Source organism: Heterodontus francisci, chromosome 29 (genome assembly GCF_036365525.1).
Source record: "Heterodontus francisci isolate sHetFra1 chromosome 29, sHetFra1.hap1, whole genome shotgun sequence".
Classification (NCBI taxonomy): Eukaryota; Metazoa; Chordata; class Chondrichthyes; order Heterodontiformes; family Heterodontidae; genus Heterodontus; species Heterodontus francisci.
In genome coordinates this window covers 21,257,750-21,279,245 of record NC_090399.1, presented here as the reverse complement: position 1 = coordinate 21,279,245, position 21,496 = coordinate 21,257,750, and the positions used below count along the sequence as shown (strand labels likewise).

At 44.6% G+C, this 21,496-nt stretch overlaps 1 protein-coding gene across 4 annotated transcripts in view; it reads right to left on the bottom strand.

Annotated features, from left to right (window-relative positions):
* LOC137346179 (carcinoembryonic antigen-related cell adhesion molecule 2-like) overlaps nucleotides 1-19,996 on the bottom strand; it is a 46,296-nt gene extending 26,300 nt beyond the window's left edge. Inside the window, exons 1-5 of one of the 4 annotated variants that reach the window (XM_068009565.1) lie at nucleotides 19,673-19,996; nucleotides 8,027-8,344; nucleotides 4,125-4,394; nucleotides 1,989-2,105; nucleotides 1,528-1,629 (exon numbers count right to left, since the gene is read on the bottom strand). In XM_068009565.1, coding sequence (XP_067865666.1) covers nucleotides 1,528-1,629; nucleotides 1,989-2,105; nucleotides 4,125-4,394; nucleotides 8,027-8,344; nucleotides 19,673-19,760 — 895 coding nt within the window. In that variant the 5' untranslated portion in view covers nucleotides 19,761-19,996. The remainder of the gene's footprint in view (nucleotides 1-1,527; nucleotides 1,630-1,988; nucleotides 2,106-4,124; nucleotides 4,395-8,026; nucleotides 8,345-19,672) is intronic. The other 3 variants (XM_068009566.1, XM_068009567.1, XM_068009564.1) reach the window with 3 other exon arrangements.
* Between the last annotated feature and the right edge of the window lie 1,500 nt (nucleotides 19,997-21,496).

Here is a 21,496-nt window from a genome sequence, read left to right as displayed (position 1 = left end):
ATGGGCTGGTAAGATGGGCGGATCAGTGGCAAATGGAATTTAATCCTGAGAAGTGTGAGGTGATGCATTTTGGGAGGACTAACAAGGCGAGGGAATATACAATGGATGGTAGGACCTGAGGAAGTACAGAGGGTCAGAAGGACCTTGTCCGTAGATCACTGAAAGCAGCAGCACAGGTAGATAAGGTGGTTAGGAAGGCATATTGGATACTTGCCTTTATTAGCCGAGGCATCGAATATAAGAGCAGGGAGGTTATGATGAAGCTGTATATGAGGGGGACCTGATTGAGGTATACAAAATTATGAGGGGCATAGATAGTGTAGATAGGAAGAAACTTTTTTTCCTTAGCGGAGTTGTCAATAACCAGGGGACATAGATTTAAGGTAAGGAGCAGGAGGTTTAGAGGGGATTTGAGGAAAATTTTTTTCACCCAGAGGGTGGTTGGAATCTGGAACGCACTACCTGAAGGGATGGTAGAGGCACGAACCTTCACAGCATTTAAGAAGTATTTAGCTGAGCACTTGAAACGTCATAGCATACAAGGCTATGGGTGAAGTGCTGAAAAATAGGATTAGAATAGATAGTTGCTTGATGGCCAGGACGGACACGATGGGCCGAGTGGCCTGTTTCTGTGCTGTATAACTCTATGACACTGTGGGTGTACCTACACAACATGGACTACAGCTGTTCACCACCACCTACTCAAGGACAATTAGGGATGGGTAATAAATGCTGGCCTGGCCAACGACGCCCACATCCCATGAATGAATAAAAAAGAATAAATCTGCCTGCATCACACTCTCAGGCCGTGTATTCCAGATCCTAACCATTCACCGCCTTTTATTTCCCCTCGCCATTGCTTCTTTTGCCAATCACCTTAAATTGGTGTCCTTTGGTTCTGGATCCTTCCACCAGTGGGAACAGTTTCTCCCTGTCTACTCTATCCAAACCCTTTCTGATTTTGAACACCTCTATCAAATTTCCTCTTAATCTGTTCCCCGAAGGAGAACAGCCCCAGCTTCTCCAATCTTTCCAAGTAACTGAGGTTCCTCATCACTGGAAGCATGCTCAGGAATCTTTTCTGCACCCTCTCGAATGCCTTAAGATTATTCTTAAAGTGTGCTGCCCAAAAGTGTACACAATACTCCAGTTGAGGCCCAACCAGCGTTTTATCAAGCTTTATTATAACTTCCTTGTTTTTGTACTCTATGCCTCTATTTATAAAACCCAGGATCCCGTATACTTTATTAACCACTTTCTCAACCTGCCCTGCCACCTTGAATCATTTGTGCATATATATCTCCAGGTCCCTCTGCTCCCGCACCCCCCCCCCCCACCCTTTTCAATTGTACCCTTTCATTTATATTGTCTCTCCTCGTTCTTCCTACCAAAATGTATCACTTCACACTTTTCTGCACTAAATTCCTTCTGTCACTTGCCTGCCCATTCCACCAGCTGTCCCTGTCAGATGTTTTGTACAAATACAGCTAACATCCAAGGGAAAATAATCATGAACACTAACAGTACCTTCAGCCTTTATCCAACAAACAAAGGCAGCAAGAAGAATGGCCACTGAAACCATTGCAGCAATCTGCAAGAATAGTAGCATGTTGTTTTGAAATTTAAGACCTGGAAAAATAAACAAAAAGGACATCAACAGTACCAACAGAATATTACAAAACAGACAGAGGCCATTTGGCCCATCGTGCCTGTGGCAGCTCTGGGTTATCCAATCAGCCCCACTTCCCTGCTCTTTCCCCATAGTCCTGCACCTTTCCCCCACTTCAAGTATCTGCAGAATTCCCCTTTGAAAGTGACAGCATCCTTTCAAGCAGAGAATATTCACACATTTGAACTAATCACTCCATACATCAAAAACCAGATGGCTCAGGTATCATATTTAAAAGTTTCACAGTGTCTTCATGATAAAATACTAATAATTTTAAACTTTCAAAGTACAGACTGTGCAAAGAACAAGTTTTTCTTACTTATTGTTTGGCTGTCCTGATGCAAACATAAAATTATTATTCCAATGATGACTGCTGCAGCAGAAATCAGTGCAGTAATGGACAATCCCACTATGCAATGATGCAGAGGTGGAAGACCTGTAACAGAAAACATTCGATCAAACCTATAATATTTTCAAATCAGATTATAAATTTCAAACAGGGTTAGCTTTTTTGCCCTTTCCCCCTTAAAGATGCAGTTATCACTAGATTACCCTGGGGAGGGTGCAGAGGAGATTGACAAGAATGATACCAGGGATGAGTGTATTCAGTTATGTGGATAGACGGGAGAAGCTGGGATTGTTCTCCTTGGAGCAGAAAAGGTTAAGGGGGAGGATTTAATAGAGAGATTAATCATGAGAGATTTTGATAGAAAGACTTGCATTTATATAGCACCTGCCATGACCACAGGGAATCCCCGACGCATTTTACCGCCAATGACTGCGTTTCTGGAAGTACAGTCACTGTTGTAATGTAGGAAATGCGAAAGTCAATTTGTGCACAGCAAGATCCCACAAACAGCAATGAGTGTATGACCGGATAATCTGTGTTTGTGATGTAGACTGAGGGACAAGACACTGGGGATAACTCTCCTGAGCTCCTTCGAAGTAATGTCATGGGATCATTTACGTCCACCTAAGAGGGCAGACAAGGCCTCAGTTTGACGCCTCTTCCCAAAGACTGTGCCTCCAACAATGCAGCGCTCCCTCAGTACTGCACTGGAGGTGCCACTTTTTGATTTTTGTGCTCAAGTGCCTGGATTGGGACTTAAACCCATCCATAGCCTTCTGACTCAGAGGTGAAAGTGTTACCAACTGAGCTATGGATGACACTTGTAGGAGGAGGGTTGGTAACCAGAGGATATAGATTATAGATAAATCGGCAAAAGAACTACTGGGGAGATGAGGAGAATTTTATTTATGCAGCGGGTTGCTAAGCTCTGCAATGCACTGGCTGAAAGTAACTTTCAATGGGAATTTGATCACTACTTGAAAAGGAACAATTTGCAGTGTTATAGTGTAAGTGCAGGGGGAATAGAACTAATTGGATAGCTTTTTCAAACAGCTGGCAAAGGCACAATAGACGAAATGGCTCCTTTTTGCATTGCCAGATTCTGTGGATTCGGCACTCTGCACTCTTCCGGACTGAACACGGAGTTCAATCATTTCAGAGCATGACAGGCCCTTTTTTATTATTATTTTATTAAATTTTTTTTTTGTTACCAAGTGCCTGCCTTAAACTTGGTTTATCACGTCTGTGCTTTTGGACAGAACTGTCCATTATTCTGTCATTAACACCCTCTCTGCACTAATGCTGTGTCTTTCACCCCCACCATTAACCTTTGCTCCATGAGCACCTTGCCAGAGAATCTCTCCTGCCCTCCGTCCTGTCACACACCTTCCCTTTAGTTCTCTTCCCTCCCCCCTCCCTCCACCCCTGCTTCACTTGCTTAAAACCTATTGCATTTCCAACCTTTGCCAGTTCTGATGAAAGGTCACTGACCTGAAACGTTAACTCTGCTTCTCTCTCCACAGATGCTGCCAGACCTGCTGAGTATTCCCAACTCCTTCTGTTCTCATTTCAGATTGCCGGAACCCACAGTATTTTGCTTTTATTTTACCCTCCATCTGACCCAACAGTATACTTCGATCCACCCTCAGAAGAGTGTCGCATAAGGCACCAGTGTGATATTTCCCACAACGGGCATCCTGATGGCATTCCAAGGGGTAATATTAACCTAGCTCGCGGGCAGGAATCCCACAGGATTGGATGAAGGGCTAGTTTTACGCCCCGTCCGGTATTTCTCTTCATTGACTTCCCGCACTGCACCCAATCGCATCAGTTTCCCAATCGGGTTGGGAGGTCACAGACACAATGCTAACTTAAAAGGTGATTTTCCACTTTGGCACTTCTGATAAATGTTGAGAGTGTATATAAGGAAATTGTACATGACCAGTCTGCGATTTTCCATTCTACTCCTTTCTCAGCCGTGGAAATGTCTTTGCCATTCAAGAGAGAGCCCATATAAAAAGTGAGAATTAGTGAGGATGAGGGCAAGGGGTGTCCATGAAATATTGTTTTTAGCTAATAAATGAATCACTGGCAGGCTTGACTCACCGTAAATAGCAAGAAGATATGAAGTTTGATTCTTGCTAACAAAGTTCTCCATCTTGCAAGTGTAGTTCCCGCAGTCTGATTTTATAGCTTTAGAAATAGTCACCGTGCTGTTGCTTTGTGCTAACTGATAATGTTGGCCATTTGTTATCACTGCGTCACCTTTCCACCACAGAATGGAGCTTGCTTTGCCCGCAGATACTTGACAGATCAGTTCAATGGTGGTATCCACATAGTTAGAATTACTGAAGATTGAAGGCTTTGACAGTGGTTCTGTGGGGAGTGAATGAATGAACAGATAAACAGGTCTGAGCATGGAGACATCACTGCTTCACGTTATGTTAGTGTGGTTAACTAAGAGCTCTGACCTCTCATAGTGACCTCATATTACCTCAGTCTGTTACGAGACTGATTCTTGGAAAGAGAGTAAAACTACTCATTTCCCTCGTATATGCAAAGTCAAATGATTCACATAACTTGGACAGAATTTCTTGTCTGACAGCAATAGTAGCTCATCACTTCTCAGTAACAGATATAGGAAATAAATTAATCTGAGAATTCTGCAACTGATGTCGCAATAAACTGGCGCAGAAAGGCAGGGGCCCCTGCTGGTCATAGCTGAGCTGTTTGAGGATTATAGCTTGTGAGGCCAACAGGGAATCACCAGAGGGATGAGAAAGAACAAAGTGCATCATGTAGCAACTTATCACCATCTCACAGGAATAGTTCCAGAGTGCAGTCATATCAGCAAACTCAGCAAGCACATTACACACGATTCCACAAAAAGCAAGTTTTTTTAGTGGTGTTAGCCAAGGAAAGAATTTTAAAAACCTTGATTAAATGGCTTCTTAACCTTCTCTGCTCCAAGAAGAAGAATCTAGCTTCTCTGGTCTCTCCACATAACTGAACTCCCTCACCTTTAGTATAATTTTACTAAGTCTCCTCTCCACTCTAAGGCCTCGACATCCTTGCTAAGGTGTGTTGCCCAGAGGTATAGGAGGTCTAACTTCTTCCTCTCTGAGTACGCCAGTACATATTCAGCTTGTGATTTCCCATCCATTAATGCCAGAAGCCATGTAATAAAACCTGAATATAATGTATCCAGCCACTGATAATATATCGTTTCTTACTTTGCATAACAGCCCTCCTGTTACAAAATATTATATTTGCTGTCTTGATATGAGCATGGCAGATCTACACGTATTAAAATGGTGCATCTACATGGACAGAGGTGACACTTTGCTGCAGACGCAAAATGATCCTAAAATGCAGTATGCTTCTGAAAACATCTTAAAGCACGTACCAGACCACAGCTTCCACAGTGCATTAGTATCAATCTGTGCACAACTCCTCGAATGGAGTTTGATGCTGACTCACTTCTGCGTCTAATAAAGCACGATAGCATTTTGCAGCCCAATGGTGTGCAACACACCAGAGTTTCTTTTAAATGATTGACAGCGAAAGTGGTCATTTGTAGAGCATGGCAGGACCTGCTGTTTGTTGGGTTCAGTCCCTGTTCCATTCAGCGATGTAAAATGCCGAATGATCATCAGCATTAAAAGTTAGGAAGCCAATATTAGGATTGTGAAGGGAATGGTGACTTGATGTTATTGTATCTAACTGCTGGAGAACTCAGAGTTAATAATCGAACTGTTTTATATCTTAGAGCGACAGGCTTTCTAGGATAAACAGCAAAGCAAGTGGGCTGCCTCAGCAAGGAAATAAGTGACTGGGATGATATCGACATGACTGATTAAAGTGCAATTTTAGTGGCTAGTGAAATAAATGTAGGCATAGAGGTCAACTAACTATAGTTTGGAAAGATAAGCTGTTAATAAAAATACTCAAAGGATTCAAGGACAGATAAATAGGGAAGTCTTGTTTGAAGGAAGTATCTTTGGAGTAAACAATTATGACTGCTTATATAAATAAAAAATTCAAGAACAGATACATCGGGTAAGGCATTTGGATATCTCTTGTATTTTTGTTATGCTGTGAGGAATTTGGAATTTGTTAACATCTCCTGTATTTCTGTTCATAAGTAAAATGTCACCAGTTGTGGAGCGTGTGGAGCTCACCCGTTGGTGAAAACGTGGAGGTGAAGGGCATCAGGATGAAGGGAGAAGAATTCTAACCGAAGACATCATCGCTGAGGTTCATATTCAACTTCTTGAAAATGTAGAGAAAACGTAGAAAAGACAATGTAACTAAACAAGGACCTCCACATACATACACACAGACAGCCAAGTCAGGACATACCACTGACGTGGTAGCCTGGGCTGTTAAAACATCAAACAGCCTGTCTATAACCACTCGCATGGACAATGGCCTTTTGAAATATGTGTGAATGGTTTCCTTCTTGCCTTATCACGATGCAGATATCACACCTACGGGTGGTATGCACCTGAGAACTCCCCCTGCTGAGAGCAGGATATGATCACATGCAGGTGGTCTTGCATAGCCAGGGTGGGATTGATAAGGCACTGAAACCCAACCGGATGACCCAATTCAAAACATTACCTTAGATGTCGAGGGACCAGGGTCAGAAAGGGGGAAAAAGCCACAGCTCACAAGGACATTGTTGCTGCAGCCGGGGAAGTGTGAATTGGTCAGTCACAGGAAGCTGTGCGGAAGACATTGCTCAGAGGACCTGACCACCTGGGAATGAGTTTCTGTACACGGGTCTGCTAAGCAACCGGTGTTGTAAGTATTTACTATTGCTTGGTGAGTTAATAAAGTGTATCCACAGTCTGTTTCGTGTGATTAGTACTCAGTATCGGGTCAGGACCTTAGAGGAAGTGAGACCCCCTTTTTAAGAGTCTTATAATCACGCGATCTTATCGGTGACATGTACATTTGATGCAAGATAAGGTATATAAAGGAGCACCATTTTCAACAGTTATTTGGAGGGCTCGATAGAGAAACTGAAAAGCTACTCACTCTGTGTACAGTATGAACTGATCAACTACGCTGTACATGAATAAAGCCTGTTCTGTATCCTCCACCGTTCAGTGCCTCATGCGAAGTGTGTCATTGTGAACCATAGAAGGAAGAAGGTTGACTGTCACTTGTTCCAACAGCAACCAAACAAAGCAAATATGTGAACTTTTCAACTTCTGAAGTAACTTTGACAAGAAAACAATCTAACCATGCTCAAGTAGAGTTGCTTGCTTCTACAGCTACAACACACTACATGCACAAATTTATCTACATAGTTAACCTGCAGTGGGGGAGGGAAAACATGATTTAAATACTCAATTTGTTGATTTTGTTTTCCACTGAGCAGCGTGGGCCATCCACATATTTAGGTTTGTATCTGAGAAAGGCTCTTACAATTTATTTTCCAATTGCTTCAGCAATCATGTGTTCCCTATCTTCTTTCTCATCTCAGCGCCCTCCTCTTCAATATTAGGGTCAGCTGTAGCTCAGGGGTAGCACTCCTGCCTCTGAGTGGGAAGCTTGTAGGTTCAAGGACCCTCTCCAGACGTAACCTAGGCAGTACTGAGGGAGGACTGCACTCTTGGAGGTGTTATCTTTTGGATGAGATATTAAACTAAGGCTTTGTCTACCCTCCCAGATGGGTGCAAACAGTTCCTTGGCACTGTCCTGAAGAAGGGCAGGGGAGTTCTCCCTGGCGTCCTGGCCAATATTTATCCCTCAACCAACATCACTAAATAAACTGATGATATGGTCATTTATCACCTTTGCTGTTTGTGGGAGCTTGCTGTGCGCAGATCTGCTGCTGTGCTTCCTACATTGCGACAGTGATTACACTTCAGAAGTACTTCATTGCGGTAAAGTGAAAGGTGCAATGTAAATCTAAATACTTCTTTCTTCAATCCCTCTGTCTGCGAGAAGCTAGCTCCTGTTACAAGAGTTTTAACTGGATATTACAAAGCACTTACCAATGACATTCAGTTTGATCACATTGCTCCTGCTCTCATTTAAATTAATCTTAACTTTGTAGAGTCCTCGGTCATCCGATGTTACATTTTTCAACAGCAGTGATCCATTGGAAGAGAAGAAGCTGCACCGATTCTTGTACAAGTTGGTGAAGGTGGGTATTTGTGTCACATTGTAGTAATCTAGAATGGGTGTTCCTGAGAATGCCCAGTTGACGTATTGCACATTTTTAAAATCTTCAGCGCTGAATCCAGGCAACAAAATGGAAGACCCGGTAGCTCCAAACAATTCCTGGCTTGGCCGCCAGGCTTCTGATTGACCTGATGGATAAGAACAGACATAATTATCCAAGAGGGGCAAGTTCTCCCTCTCGAGAATCTGAAGGGTCGCAAGCACGAGTTTGGGCACAGGCTGATCACAACTCCAATTAATAGATGGTAAAATCGTAAGCAACTTGTGCCTGAATTGGAGACAAGAGAAGGGAGTTCCAAAAGAGTAGGGCTGAAGTGTCGAAGATTTTGTTATGACTATGCAGTGAGGGGAGGATCACATGCAGAATGCCAGACACCTGGTACTCATAGAAGAAGGTCAAAATGATGAGGGGGTTATGATAAAGCAGATAAGACATTTTTTTCCCCCCCCAATGTCAAGAGGTTTGGTAAACAAAGGGCACAGACTTAATATAATTGGTAAAAGAACCAGATGGAAAATGAGAAGATTTTATTTTACACAATGAGTTGTTATCACCTGGAATGCACTGCCTGAAGAGGTGTTGGAAGCAGATTCTACAGAAGCTTTCAAAAGAGAATTGGAAAAAGAAATACTTGAAAAGGGGGAATGAAATTGCAGTATTAATGGGAAAAAAGCAGGCAACTGGGGTCAGCTGGATAGTTCTTCCAAAGAGCCAGCACAGGCATGATGGGTCACATGGCCTCGGTCTACGCGATAAGATTCTAAGGCGTGGAAGCTGAATCAGTACAAGTTAAAGTAGTGGTTATTAGTGGAATTAGTTGAAGTCAGTGTACTAGTAGAAATAATAGTACTTTAAGTATTATAGTCATAACTGTTAGGCTGGAGATAGTAGGAGTACAAGTAGCATCAGAATTAGTACTAGAAGTGAAATCAGAGGTAGTAAAAGTAGATGTTGTTGTAATAGAAATGGAATCACTCGATGTAGTATCAGGTGTAGTCATAGAAGTCATAGCAGTAAAAGTAGTACTTGAAGTAGCAGTGGGAGTATTACATAGCAGTATTAGATGTAATATTAGAAGCATCATTAGGGGTGTTGCATAGCAGTATTAGAGATGTAATATTAGAAACATCACTAGGGGTATTGCATAGCAGTATTAGAGATGTAATGTTAGAAGCAGGACCAGGCAGGTAATACAGGAGTCCCCTGAGTGTACCTCACTGTCCAATCGGTATTCAGTTCTGAATACTGGTGAAAGTGATGCTTTCCCCCTTGGGAATACAGCTAGAGTCAAATTCACAGCACCATGGGCAGCTCAACATTACAGGGCAGGCAGGAAGAAGACTGGGAAAGTGATAGGAGATTCTACAGTTAGGAAAGCAGACAGACCTTTCTGCAGCTGCAGACGTGATTCCAGGATGCTGTTAACTCCCTGGTATAAGGGAGTTGCTGACCAGCTGCAGAGCACTGAGCGGGGAGAGTTAACAGCCAGAGGTCATGATTCATATCGGTACCAACGACATAGGTAGAAAGAGGGATGAGGTCAAGCAGATTTTAAGGAGCTAGGAAAGAGTCTAGCAAGTAGGACCTCAAACGCAGTAATCTCCAGATTACTCCCTGTGCTAGTGAGTATGGAAATAGGAATAGGAGGATAGAGCAGATGAATGAGTGCAAGATGGTGCAGGAGGAAGGGCTTTAGATTCCAGGGACATTGGGACCGGTTCTGGAGGAGGTGGGACCTATACAGGCTGGACAGGTTGCACCTCAACAAAGATCACTGTCGCTGGGTCAAAACCCTGGAACTCCCTCCCTGACAGCACTGTGGGTATACCTACACCACATGGACTGCAGCGGTTCAAGAAGGCAGCTCACCACCACCTTGTCAAGGGCAATTAAGGACAGGCACGGATATAATCTTGCCACTGATGCCCACATCCTACAAGTTAATAAAAGGAAATGGAGATCTGGCTTAAAAAAGGGCAAGACTGAGTACTAAATATTCCTGGATGCAAGGTGTTCAGGAAAGATAGGGAAGGAAAGAAAGGAGGAGGGGTGGCTGTAATGATTAAGGAGACTATTATAGTGCTGGGGAGAGAGGATGTCCTAGAGGGATCAAGGACAGAGTCTATTTGGTTATAGCTAAGAAACTAAAGAGATACCATTACACTATTGGATTATATATTATAGGCACGAACTTAGCAGGGAAATAACAGAGAGGTGCAAAAACTATAGAGTAGCTATAATGGGGGATTTTAATTATCCTAATATAGACTGGGATACAGACCGAGATAGTAATGGTGTAAAAGGCAGAGAGCAGGAAGATATTTTGAAGAATGTTCAGGAAAGCTTTCTTGATCAGCATGTTTCTGGCGCAATGAGGAAGGAGGCATTGCTGGATCTGGTTCTGGGGAATGAGGAGGGTCAAGTGTCAGTCAGGGGACTTTTAGGGAACAGTGATCATAATATCATAAGCTTTAGGTTGCCACGGCAATGGAGAAGGAGCCACCTAATGTACAAATACTAAATTGGAGGAGGACCATTTTCAGTGGGGTGTGAACAGATTTGTCCAAGTAAATTGGCAGGCAAAACTGTAATGGAACAACAGGCTGCCTTTAAAGAGAAGATGGTTCTGGTAGAGTCAAGGTACATTCCCATTTGGGGTAAAGGTAGGGCAAGCAAAGCTAGAGGTCTCTCGATGAAGAAGGAGATAGAAATAAGATGAAGCAGAAAAGGGGGACATATGACAAATATCAGGTTGATAAGACAATTGAACAAAGAACAAAGAACAGTACAGCACAGGAACAGGCCATTCGGCCCTCCAAGCCTGCGCCGATCTTGATGCCTGCCTAAACAAAAACCTTCTGCACTTCCGGGGTCCATATCCCTCTATTCCCATCCTATTCATGTATTTGTCAAGATGCCTCTTAAACGTCTCTATGGCACCTGCTTCCACCACCTTCCCCGGCAACAAGTTCCAGGCACTCACCACCCTCTGTGTAAAGAACTTGCCTCGAACATCCCCGCTAAACTTTGCCCTTCTCACCTTAAACCTGTACCCTCTCCAAAGCCTCCACGTCCTTCTGGTAGTGTGGCGACCAGAATTACACGCAATATTCTAAGTGTGGCCTAACTAAAGTTCTGTACAGCTGCAGCATGACTTGCCTATTTTTACACTCTATGCCCCGACCAATGAAGGCAAGCATGCCGTATGCCTTCTTGACTACCTTATCCACCTGCGTTGCCATTTTCAGTGACCTGTGGACCTGTACGCCCAGATCTCTCTGCCTGTCAATACTCCTAAGGGTTCTGCCATTTACTGTATGCTTCCCACCTGCATTAGACCTTCCAAAATGCATGACTTCACATTTGTCCGAATTAAACTCCATCTGCCATTTCTCCGTCCAAGTCTCCAACCGATCTATATCCTGCTGTATCCTCTGACAATCCTCATCACTATCCGCAACTCCACCAACCTTTGTGTCGTCCGCAAACTTACTAATCAGACCAGCTACATTTTCCTCCAAATCATTTATCTATACTACAAACAGCAAAGGTCCCAGCACTGATCCCTGAGGAACATCACTAGTCACACCCCTCCATTCAGAAAAGCACCCTTCCATTGATACCCTCTGTCTTCTATGACCGAGCCAGTTCTGTATCCATCTTGCCAGCTCCCCTCTGATCCCGTGTGACTTCACCTTTTGTATCAGTCTGCCATGAGGGACCTTGTCAAAGGCTTTACTGAAGTCCATATAGATAACATCCACTGCCCTTCCTTCATCAATCATCTTTGTCACTTCCTCAAAAAACACAATCAAATTAGTGAGACATGACCTCCCCTTCACAACACCATGCTGCCTCTCACTAATAAATCCATTTGTTTCCAAATGGGAGTGAATCCTCTCTAATAATATCCCTACCACCGACATAAGGCTCACCAGCCTATAATTTCCTGGATTATCCTTGCTACCCTTCTTAAACAAAGGATCAACATTGGCTATTCTCCAGTCCTCTGGGACCTCACCTGTAGCCAATGAGGATGCAAAGATTTCTGTCAAGGCCCCAACAATTTCTTCCCTTGCCTCCCTCAGTATTCTAGGGTAGATCCCATCAGGCCCTGGGGACTTATCTACCTTAATGCTTTGCAAGACACCCAACACCTCCTCCTTTTTGATAATGAGATGACTGAGACTATCTACACTCCCTTCCCTAGGCTCATCATCCACCAAGTCCTTCTCCTTGGTGAATACTGATGCAAAGTACTCATTTAGTACCTCGCCCATTTCCTCTGGCTCCACACATAAATTCCCTTCTCTGTCCTTGAGTGGGCCAACCCTTTCCCTGGTTACCCTCTTGCTCTTTATATACGTATAAAAAGCCTTGGGATTGTCCTTAATCCTGTTTGCCAATGACTTTTCATAACCCCTTTAGCCCTCCTGACTCCTTGCTTAAGTTGCTTCCTACTGTCTTTATATTCCTCAAGGGATTCGTCTGTTCCTAGCTTTCCAGCCCTTACGAATGCTTCCTTTTTCTTTTTGACGAGGCTCACAATATCCCGCGTTATCCAAGGTTCCCAAAACTTGCCAAACTTATCCTTCTTCCTCACAGGAACATGCTGGTCCTGGATGCTAATCAACTGACATTTGAAAGACTCCCACATGTCAGATGTTTATTTACCCTCAAACAGCTGTCCCCAATCTAAATTCTTCAGTTCCTGCCTAATATTGTTATAATTAGCCTTCCCCCAAAGAACAAAGAACAAAGAAAATTACAGCACAGGAACAGGTCCTTCGGCCCTCCAAGCCTGCGCCGATCCAGATCCTCTACTACCAATTTAGCACCTTCACCCGAGGACTACTCTTATCCTTATCCGCAAGTACCTTAAAACTTATGGAATTATGGTCACTGTTCCCGAAATGCTTCCCTACTGAAACTTCGACCACCTGGCCGGGCTCATTCCCCAATACCAGGTCCAGAATGGCCCCATCCCTAGTTGGACTATCTACATACTGTTTCAAGAAGCCCTCCTGGATGCTCCTCACAAATTCTGCCCCATCCAAGCCCCTAGCACTAAGTGAGTCCCAGTCAATGTTGGGGAAGTTAAAATCACCCACCACCACAACCCTGTTACCTTTACATCTTTCCAAAATCTGTCTACATATCTGCTCCTCTACCTCCCGCTGGCTGTTGGGAGGCCTGTAGTAAACCCCCAACATCGTGACTGCACCCTTCCTATTCCTGAGCTCCACCCATATTGCCTTGCTGCATGACCCCTCCGAGGTGTCCTCCCGCATTACAGCTGTGATATTCTCCTTAACCAGTAATGCAACTCCCCCACCCCTTTTACATCCCCCTCTATCCCGTCTGAAGCTTCTAAATCCTGGAACATTTAGCTGCCAATCCTGTCCTTCCCTCAACCAAGTCTCTGTAATAGCAACAACATCATAGTTCCAAGTACTAATCCAAGCTCTAAGTTCATCTGCCTTACCTGTTATACTTCTCGCATTGAAACAAATGCACTTCAGACCACCATTCCCGCTGTACTCAGCAACATCTCCCTGCCTGCTCTTCCTCTTAGTCTTACTGGCCTTATTTACTAGTTCCCCTTCATTAATTCACTTGTTGTCCTACTGCTCTGGTTCTCACCCCCCTGCCATACTAGTTTAAACCCTCCCGAGTGACGCTAGCAAACCTCGCAGTCAGGATATTTGGGCCCCTCCAGTTTAGATGCAACCCGTCCTTCTTGTACAGGTCCCATCTGTCCCTGAAGAGATCCCAATGGTCCAGATATCTGAAACCCTCCCTTCTACACCAGCTGTTCAGCCACGTGTTTAGCTGCACTATCTTCCTATTTCTAGCCTCACTGGCACGTGGCACAGGGAGAAATACCGAGATTACAACCCTAGAGGTCCTGTTTTTTAACTTTCTACCTAACTCCCTAAACTCCCCCTGCAGGACCTCATCACTCTTCCTGCCTATGTCGTTGTTACCGATGTGTACCACAACCTCTGGCTGTTCACGCTCCCCCTTCAGAATGCCCCCTGTCCGTTCAGAGACATCCTTGACCCTGGCACCAGGGAGGCAACATACCATCCTGGAGTCTCTTTCAAATCCACAGAAGCGCCTATCTGTGCCCCTGACTATAGAGTCACCTATAACTATTGCTCTTCTGCGCTTTGTCCCTCCCTGCTGAACAACAGTGCCAGCCACTGCTGTGGCTGCTGCTGTTTTCCCCAGATAGGCCATCCCCCCCAACAGTATCCCAAACGGTATACTTGTTAGAGAGCGGGATAGCCACAGGGGATTCCTGCACTGACTGCCTGCCCCTTCTAGCGGTCACCCATCTATCTGCCTGCACCTTGGGTGTAACCATGTCTCTAAAACTCCTGTCTATGACACTTTCTGCCACTTGCATGCTCCTAAGTGCATCCAGTTGCTGCTCCAACCGATCCATGCGGTCAATTGAGAACCAGGCTGAATATAGAAAGTTCAGAGGGGGAGTGAAATAGAAATGAGGGGGAAAGAGAGAGTATGAGAAGAGACTGGCAATTTACATAAAAGAGAATCCAAAAGCCTTCTATAAGCATATAAGTAGTAAAAGGAGGAGTGGGGCCAAGGCAGAAGGCATGGCTGAGGTACTAAATAATTGTTTTTAAATTCTTTCATGGGATGTGGCATCACTGGCAAGACCAGCATTTGTTGCCCATCCCTAATTGCCCTTGACAACTAAGTAGCTTGCTAGGCCATTTCAGAGGGCAGTTAAGAGTCAACCATATTGCTGTGGGTCTGGAGTCACATGTAAGGACACCAGATGGGCTTCATGGCACAATTACTGAGAAGAAGCTTTCAATTCCAGACTTTTTAAATTAATTAATTGAAGTTAAATTCTACCAGCTGCTATGGTGGGATTTGAACCCATGTCACCAGGGCATTAGCCTGGACCTCTGGATTACTAGTCCAGTGACTGTACCCGTGCACCACCGTCTCCCACTTTACATCCATCTTTACTGAAGAAGATGATGTGACCAAGGTCACAGTGAAGGAGGAGGTATTAGAAAGATTGACTGTACTTAAAGTTGATAAGTCACCAGGACCAGATGGGATGCATCTAAGGATACTGAGAGAAGTCAGGACTGAAATTGTGCAGGCACTGGCCATGATCCTCCAATCTTCCTTAGATAGAGGGGTGGTGCCAGAGGACCGGAGAATTGCAAATGTTTCTCCCTTGTTCAAAAAAAGGATGCAAGGATAAACTCAGCAACTACAGGTCCATCAGTTTAACCACAGTGGTGGGAAAGCTTTTAGAAACGATAATCGGGGATAATGTTGACATTCACTTGAACAAGTGCAGCTTAATTGAGGAAAGCCAGCACAGATTTGTAAAAGGCAAATTGTGTTTAAAACCTAATAGGGTTTTTGATGAGGTAACAGAGATGGTTGATGAAGGTAATGTGGTTGATGTGGTGTAAGATGACTTCCAAAAGGCATCTGATAAAGTGCCACTTGCCAGCAAAGCTGAAGCCCATGGAATAAAAGGGGCAGTGACAGCACAGATACAAAGTTGGTTGAGTGACAGGAAACAGAGAGTAGCGGTAAATGATTGTTTTTCAAACCGGAAGAAGGCATACAGTGGGAAAGATAGCCAAACCATGGCTTACAAGGGAAATTAGAGATAGCATTAGATCCAAGGAAGAGGCATATAAATTTGCGAGAAAAAACAACAGAGCTGAGGATTGGGAGCAGTTTAGAATTCAGCAAAGGAGGACCAAGGGATTGATTAAGAAGGGGAACAAAGAGTACGAGAGCAAGCTTGCGGGGAACATAAAAACTGACTGTAGGAGTTTCTATAGGTATATGAAGAGAAAAAGATTGGTGAAGACAAATGTAGGTCCCTTACAGTCAGAAACAGGGGCATTTATTATGGGGAACAAAGAAATGGCTGACCAACTAAATGCATACTTTGGTTCTGTCTTCACAGAGGAGGACACAAATATCATACCAGAAATGTTGGGGAACACAGGGCATAGTGAGAGGGAGGAATTGAAGGAAATCAGTATTAGTAGAGAAATGGTGTTGGGGAAATTGATGGGATTGAAGGCCGATAAATCCCCAGGGCCTGATGGTATGCATCCCAGAGTACTTAAGGAAGTGGTCCTAGAAATAATGGATGCATTGGTGGTCATCTTCCAAGATTCTACAGACTCTGGAATAGTTCGTACAGATTGGAGGGTAGCAAATGTAACCCCACTATTTAAAAAGGGAGGTAGAGAGAAAGCAGGGAATTATAGACCAATCAGCTTGACGTCGGTAGTGGGGAAAATTCTAGAGTCCATTATCAAAGATTTTATAGCAGAGCACTCAGAAAACATTGGGAGGATCGGGCAGAGTCAGCATGGATTTACAAAAGGGTGCTTGATCATGCTTGACAAATCTACTAAAATTCTTCGAGGATGTAACTAGTAGAGTTGGTGAGGGGGAGCCAGTGGATGTGGTTTATTTGGACTTTCAGAAGGCTTTCGACAAAGTCCCACATAAGAGATTAGAATGTAAAATTAAAGCACATGAGATTGGGGGTAGTGTATTGCGATGGATAGAAAATTGGTTGGCAGACAGGAAACAAAGAGTAGGGATAAATGGGTCTTTTTCCGAATGGCAGGCAGTGACTAGTGGGGTAGCGCAGGGATCAGTGCTGGGACCCCAGCTATTCACAATATATATTAATGATTTAGATGAGGGAACGAAATGTAATATTTCCAAATTTGCAGATGACATAAAACTGGGTGGGAGGGTGTTACTCTAACAACGTACAATTGCGAAATTGGACTTTCCACACTCGGTGGGGCTGAAAAACAAGGAAGAGGAACTGGCTGAGCGTGGAGCCCCGCCTTGAGACTGAAGCGCTCCAGTTTGCAACCAGACAATCATCTCATTTGGTGTCTCGTCAAAAGCTTTTCTTCCCATTCATTCGGATGAGGTTTTGTTTTCTCGCAGTGGCTGCAAAAGCGGGTGGGGTAGGGCCGTTAGGTGGTCCCCAGGTTTTTTTTTTGCCCCACCTAAGTGGTCCGTGGCTGAAAAAGTTTGAGACTAGCCGTGCAATATCAGCAATAGTGTAACACGGACAGTCACGATCTCTCCTGATTTTAGCATCGGTGAAGGGTTGGTTAACTAACAGGAAGCAGAAAGTAGGGAGAAATGGGTCTTTTTCTGGTTGACAGGCTGTAACTAGTGGAGTGCCACAGTGATTAGTGCTGGGTCCTTAACTATTTACAATCTATATCAATGACTTGGATGAATCGACCGAATGTATGGTCGCTAAATTTGCCGATGACACCAAGATAGGAAGGACAGTAAGTTGTCAAGAGGAGGTAAAGAACCTGCAGAAGAATAGGTTAAGTGAGTGAGCAAAAATGTGGCAGATGGAGTGAGTATAATGTGGGAAAATGTGAACTTGTCCACTTTGGCAGGAAGAATAGAAAAGCTGTATATTATTTAAACGGAGAGAGATTGCAGAACTCTGCAGTAAAGAGGGATCTGGGTGTCCTGCTTCATGATTCACAGAAAGTTAGTCTGCAGGTACAGCAAGTGATTAGGAAGGCATATGGAATGTTGGCCTTTGTTGCAAGGGGGATAGAGTATAAAAGTCGGGAAGTTTTACTGCAGCTGTACAGGGCCTTGGTGAGACCACATCTGCAGTACTGTGTACAGTTCTGGTCTCCTTATTTGAAAAAGGATATAATTGCATCAGAAGCAGTTCAGAGAAGGTTCACTTGACTAATTCCAGGTATGAAGGGTTTATCTTATGAGGAAGGTTGGGCCTATATCCATTGGAGGTTAAAAGAATGAGAGATGATCTTATTGAAACATATAAGATCCTGAGGGGTCTTGACAGAGTGGATGCTGGGCGGATGTTTCCTATTGTGGGGGAGACTAGAACTAGGAGACACTGTTTAAGAATAAGCGGACTCTCTTTTAAGATGGAGGTGTGGAGAATTTTGTTTCTCTCGGGGTCATCAGGCTGTTGAATTCTCTTCCTCAGAAAGCAGTGGAGGCTGGTTCATTGAATATATTCAAGACTGAGTTCGATTTTTGATAGACAAGGGAGTCAAGGCATCAGGGGGAAGACAGGATGAAATTGAGACCACACCAGATCAGCCATGATCTTATCAAATGGCAGAGCAGGCTCGAAGGGCCGAATGGCCTACCCCTGCCTCTAAGTCCTATGTTCATTGTTGAATTCAATCAGGCAGGGTGTATAACCAGCTGATCCAATATCACTATCATCCGAAGTTAAAATTGTCTCCCTGCATGTGCTCAAGTCTCTGAAACAGGACTTAAACTCATAGATCTCTGACTCTGAGGTGAGAATACTACCACCGAGCCACTGCAGACATCTATTATTACTTCAATATCTGCTATCCCACTTGTGCTGCTACTTCCATTGCAACCACTTCTAATATTTATTTTGCTACTGCTGCCATTACTTCTATTTATCACTATTTCTAGCACTAATTTTATGACGACTATTATTTTTACTGAGTACTGTTGCTTCTACTGCCACTATTACTATTTCGAACTTCTTTTAAAAAGTACACTTTTATTCATAAAATTTGTAATAGTTCATTACTTAGCAGCTCAAAATTGCCATTACATATAGTGCAATACAGTTCAATTGCTTTTCAATACAGTATGTGGCACTCTGAGATGCCTCGCTACACTTACAATTCCAGGTTATATTTGCAATGTACATTTCATGTCAAACATACAGTTCGAGGGGTTTCCCATGGATCCAGTCCCTCAGTTCAGCCGTGCACAGGGGGTGAATTCGGTCTGGTCGTGCGACGTCAGAGCGAGCGATGGGGGGGTGGGGGTGGTGAGCGTTCTGGCCCGTTCTCTCGTCTGGCATTTCGGACCAGCCTGCGGACCACCCGGAAGGACCCTCGCGGACCAGCAGTGGTCCATGGAGCACACATTGAGAACCACTGTCTGCCGGACCATCTCAAGGGCAATTAGGGATGGGCAATAAATGCTGGTCTGGCCAGCGAGGCCCACATCCCGCGAATGAGTAAAGAAAAAAGTGCCTTAATTTCTCTGGCATGCCCACGATGAACGCAATAAATGTACTGAGGTGCCCCCTGGTGGTACTGGGGCTCTCTGAAAATGCCGTGCAGGTGGGAGCAGGGTGCAGCTGAAGGGATAAGAGGGAAGAAGCTAAACAGTAAATAAAACAGCCACACTGAATTCGAGACAGACCCCCCCACCCGGTGGACATTCAGGCAGATTAACTGAACCAGAACTGCCATCCTGAGTCAGCATCTCCCCTCCCCCTGCTGTCAGCGATGTGCACCGCGCAAAAGGCAAGCGCCCATGCCTTGCAAACCTGACACTAAATACCCAGCGGCGTTATTCGTCTGCAGGTAACTTTTCCGGACGGCAGAGTTTGCACAAAAGTTCTCCTTACCCGGTGGGGCAACAAGTTCAAAAACCAGGGCAATCTTGACCAGCGTGTTGAAGTTGGAGACAGACATCCTGATGGCGCTGAAAACCATCCCTTTCCGCCTTGACGGGGCCACCAATGAATTTTACTGTGGTTTTATCTCTCAGATCACGCTGCTCTGTGCATAGAGCAAGATTGACACAGCTCCTGACAGCTGGAATGCTATATGACACCCTGAAATTATGCAGAAGAAAAATTACAACAACCTGTATTCATATCGCGACTTAAACGCCCCAAGTCGCTTAACAGAGGCATTACGAAGCAAAATAGTACACTGAGCCACATAAGGAGATATTTGAGCACATGACGGAAAGCTGGGTCAAAGAGGTAGGTTTTAAGGAGTGCCTTAAAGGAGGAAAGCGGGGCAGAGAGGCGGAGAAGTGGAGGGAGGGAATTTAAAAGTTTAGGCAGACACCGATGGTGGAGTGAAGTTCAAAAGGCCAGAATTAGAGCGAAGCGCAGATGTCTGAGGGTTGTAATGCTGGGGGAGAGTGCAGAGATGGGGAGGGGTGAGGCCGTGAAGGGGTTTGAAAATAAAAGGATCAGAATTTTTTAAGTTGAGGTGTTGCTTAACCGGACGCCGGTGTCGGTCAGCGAGAATAGGGGTGATGTGTGATCAGCAGTTGGTTGGAGCTAGGACACAGGTAGCTGATTTTTGGATGACCTCAGGTTTACAGAGGGTAGAAGGAAAGGAAGGTATGAATGAGGGTTTGAGCAGCTGATGAGCTGAGGCAGGGGTGGAGACAGGCGGTGCTACAGAGGTGGGAATAGCAGTCTTAGTGACAGAGTGGATATGACATTGAGGTTGTGAACAGCATCAGACAGTTGCCAGGGAGAGGGCTGGATTCGGTGGCTGGGGAACGGAATTTGTGGCGGGGACTGAAGACAATGGCTTCAGTCTTCCCAAAATTGGGAATAATTAGAGGAAATTTCCACTCATCCAGTACTGGATGTCAGTTCACCAATTTAGAGTCAGTGGAGGGGTCGAGAGAGGTGGTGGTGAGGTAGAATTGGGTGTTGTCAACCTACCTGTGGAAACTGACATGGTGTTTTCAGATATTGTCGCCGATGGGAGGCATGTAGATGAGAAATAGGAGGGGGCTGAGGATAGATCCTTGTAGGACATCAGAGGTAGCGGTGTGGAAGTGCGAAGAGACACCATTGCAGGTGACACTCTGGCTATAGATAGGATGTTTCAAGGACGCTTGCAAGCGTGACATGAAAGCCCTAAGTGTCAGCTATCGCATCTGGGAAGCACTATCTGGCAAAAGAGGGAAATGGTGACAGATCCTGGGGACTGGGGTGCACTATCATGATGACCATTTGTTACTGCAGCTTGGCAACAGGCACCAACGTCAACTGGCTGAGGAATAAAATGGCGAAGGCTCACTCCTGCCCACTTCCGGTGTGGTGCGCGCCATGTTGTGGAGGGTGGATAGCGCCAGTGTCCTGTGTGTGTGCTGGACGTACACACCAGTTAGTGTCCAACACTGATTTGATGCCTGACCTGCCATTTTGGCCCTCGCCCTCCTGTTTACGCTCTCCCTTAAACATGCACAGCTGTTACAGTCAGGTGGGTGATAGTCTGGCTGGTCTCCACTGTTCACCTCCCAATTGACCACAACAAGTGTTTTCGTTACTACTGTTTTAACCCCTTGTGCTTTATTTGCCAAATAAACAGTGACAGGTTTCCTTATAGGTTTAAAACAGCAGATTAAGTTTTTATTAAACAATACTCATTCCCCAAAATGTTCGCAACTCCACTCATTCATGCAGTCACTCACACAT